Genomic DNA, 2,850 nt, shown 5'->3' with positions numbered 1-2,850 from the left:
TCTACCTGTTTCAAGGCAATTTCTTGTGCTTGACTGGAGGAAGCAACCTGGAGTATGTCGTGTGGATCGGCTGAGCTTGCCGATGGGATATCCTCTGTGACTTCATCGGTGGTGGGCTCTTGAGGTATGATGACCGATGACATTGGGGCAGATGTAGGGATCGGCATAGACCTTTGTCGTTTTGGCTGTGCTTCAGTATCTGTTGAAGCTTTGCGCTTTGCTTGGACATCGGCAACGATTGGCTGGGGGGCATCGACACTTGATTGTGAAGCTTGGGCATCTGGTACGTTTGCCGATGTACCCAATTGTTGCTGCAAAACAAGTGTAAGATATGATATTTAACAGGTAAAATGTAAAGTCAAGAAGCTACCTCTGAAGGAGTGGTGCTTGATGTCGGCGGAATTGCCGATGACGATCCCGTAGCAGCTCTTACCCCCTGATGATTAAGGTTAATATAGTTTGTGATCGGCATAAGTGAAAATAAACAAGGTTGTTACCTTAAAGGCTTTGACCAAGGTTGTAGCAGCGGCCGATGGGGTAGCCCTGGATGTAGCCAATTTGGACTTAGAAGTGGTGGTCTTAGTAAGAATCTTCTGGCGGGTCAAAGCGGCTAAGGTAGGGAGCGTTGTAGCCGATCGGCGATGTTGGGGAAACAGGCAGGAGGTTGAAGGGTTTCCCACTTTTGCTCACCGATGGTGCTGGGTTATTAACCTGTTACAAGGGAATCAGTTACTGATAAATGAAAGGAAAAGCAGAAGGGAGTTCAAAGGAAATTTACCGCGTCGTCAGGGATGGCATATTCAGAATCGATCATGTGCCGATATGTGTGAACAGAAGTCGCGAACAGTTGCTCTTTCCACTCTCGCCACCATTGCTTGTATGACTCGGTGATGAAAGAGATTGGTGTCCAGGTGGATATATCGACATCTGTGGTATCGGCATCAGGAGAAAGTTGTACTACCTTGTTCCAGTCTGTTCCGCAGGTGATTGTTTCCCTGGGTTTGATCACATCGGCAAAGCAGAGTTTGATTGGCAGTTGCCCAAAAGCCAATTGGCGGGATACTGCCGATGGGTTGTAAAATTCATATGTAATGTTGGTGTTTTTCCCGCTGCCGAATGTGTTTACTGGAATTGCCCTGGGAGTGATGATAGCCATCATAAGCTCATTATCTTGATTCAGAGTGTCATCGGCAAAGTTGAAAAGAAGGGGGAATCTGTTTTCTTCGTCGATATAAGGTACCCAGGCCCTATGATCACGAGAGAGACCATTATAGAAGCTTTGAAAGAATCTGCCGATTTGGTCTTCGTTGGCTTCTGTTCCAGGGAGGACGATTATGGCTTCACCAAAATTGAGGGGTGAGCGTGTTGCCGATTCATCATCCCCGAGCACATAATCTTCAGCAATTTCTCGTGGGAATTGTTGAGCAAAAAAGTCCCATTGCAAACGTTTGTGCATATGGGCATTCAGCCACATGTTGATAAACCACCACGGGCCTCCCAGGTTGCCGATGGGTTCGCCAAGCAGAAGCTTCTGAGACACTTGGTGAAGAAGATGATAAGTGGAGCTCAGAAGGTATCGGCCAAGAGGAAACCTTGCGCCATTAGCTAGAAGTTCAGCTGCAGGGAGGAAGGCGTTGGTTGGTCCTACTGATCGACCACAGAAGATAAATTTTTCTAACCACATATTCAGGAATGTGGCATGTTCCCTCTGGCTAGGTGTCCCGGTTTTCTGGTATTCTTGAATATATCCTGTCCAACCGCCGATGTTACGGGTATTCACTCTATATTCAGGCTTTCTACCATAGATGGAGCCTTCGTCGGCAGTTGAGATGTCCAAGCCAGTAAGCATGTGGACATCGGCAAGGGTAGGAGTAGCTGGGCCATGTCCAAACATAAAAGTATTGGTTGTATCTGACCAGAAATAAGCAGCTGCAATTATCATTGATTCATTTTTCTGCATATCGGCAATAGAGAGCCTGATACATTGGTCTAATCTTCGTTCTGCCCAGTATACTTGCATCGAGTTATTAACTCTCAAGTACCAGTCTTTCCACCCCTTGGTGGTTTTGGGCCAAGATCGGAATGTGTCTTTCCACAAATTCAGAGAGAAATTTTGGGCTCTAAAGGGGATTCTGTTAACCTCTGCATTGATCAGATCGGTTGGATCTGGGTTGCCCATTGGTCCGAGGCATTGGACGTGCGGCTGATCGGTTGGGATAATTAATTTGTTGCGCAGTTCCTAAGGTTATAGAATCCAGAGAATAGAAAAAAAAAAAGAAAAAAAATCACCAATTGAATGAATTTGCGAAAAGATCAAAGTAAAGGGTAATGGAAGTGGAGCGAACCGCGGGAACGTCGAAGTTGATGGCCATGGTCTTGAGGAAACTTGAAGTTAGCGCCGAGGAAGGGTTCTTCTTGGTTGAGGTCGCGCGGTTGTTCGTCGGAGTCGCCGCCGGAGAGAGAAAATGTCGAGGATTGAAGGCTGAAGGGAAGAAAATGAGGGTTCCGGAGAAATCTATTTATAAGCCGCCCAGAGTAAGGGTATTTTGGACTTATCTCTATGTCGCGCGCATATAGGTCGAGACGGTTCAGAAGGATATGGTAACTGTTCGCACGATGATCAGGGGATTGTATAGATGAGTTGATGGCAAGTAAATCATGACTTGGAAGGGATATCGATACAGGGATATTTTAATTCTGAAAATGACAGCGTTATAATCTTGCCGATGGATTGTTGTTTTGGTATCTTAACCATAATCAAGGCAGAAGTGGTTGGCGATTGTGCGATATTTACTGAAGTGTGTGAATCAAGGTTAGATTTGATTGGATTTGATAACAGATCAAGTTTTG

General features: G+C 45.8%; 1 protein-coding gene across 1 annotated transcript; it reads right to left on the bottom strand.

Annotated features, from left to right (window-relative positions):
• Positions 1 to 579: 579 nt before the first annotated feature.
• Positions 580 to 2,440, bottom strand: LOC136526587 (uncharacterized). Its single transcript, XM_066519208.1, has 2 exons — positions 779 to 2,440; positions 580 to 711 (listed from the first exon to the last, which is right to left on the bottom strand). Exons 1-2 carry the CDS (start codon positions 2,177 to 2,179, stop codon positions 580 to 582), a joined length of 1,533 nt encoding a protein of 510 aa, XP_066375305.1. The 5' UTR covers positions 2,180 to 2,440.
• Positions 2,441 to 2,850: the final 410 nt, after the last annotated feature.

This window comes from Miscanthus floridulus, chromosome 19 (genome assembly GCF_019320115.1).
Source record: "Miscanthus floridulus cultivar M001 chromosome 19, ASM1932011v1, whole genome shotgun sequence".
NCBI lineage: Eukaryota > Viridiplantae > Streptophyta > Magnoliopsida > Poales > Poaceae > Miscanthus > Miscanthus floridulus.
The sequence above is the reverse complement of the archived record's forward strand: the minus strand, read 5'-3'. Positions and strand labels throughout refer to the sequence as shown.

Excerpts from the sequence above, each read along its gene's own strand:
- LOC136526587 (XM_066519208.1), bottom strand. The coding sequence starts at position 2,179 with ATGGGCAACCCAGATCCAACCGATCTGATCAATGCAGAGGTTAACAGA. Across the intron at positions 712-778 it reads ATGCCATCCCTGACGACGCG|GTTAATAACCCAGCACCATC; the intron begins GTAAATTTCCTT and ends CCCTTGTAACAG.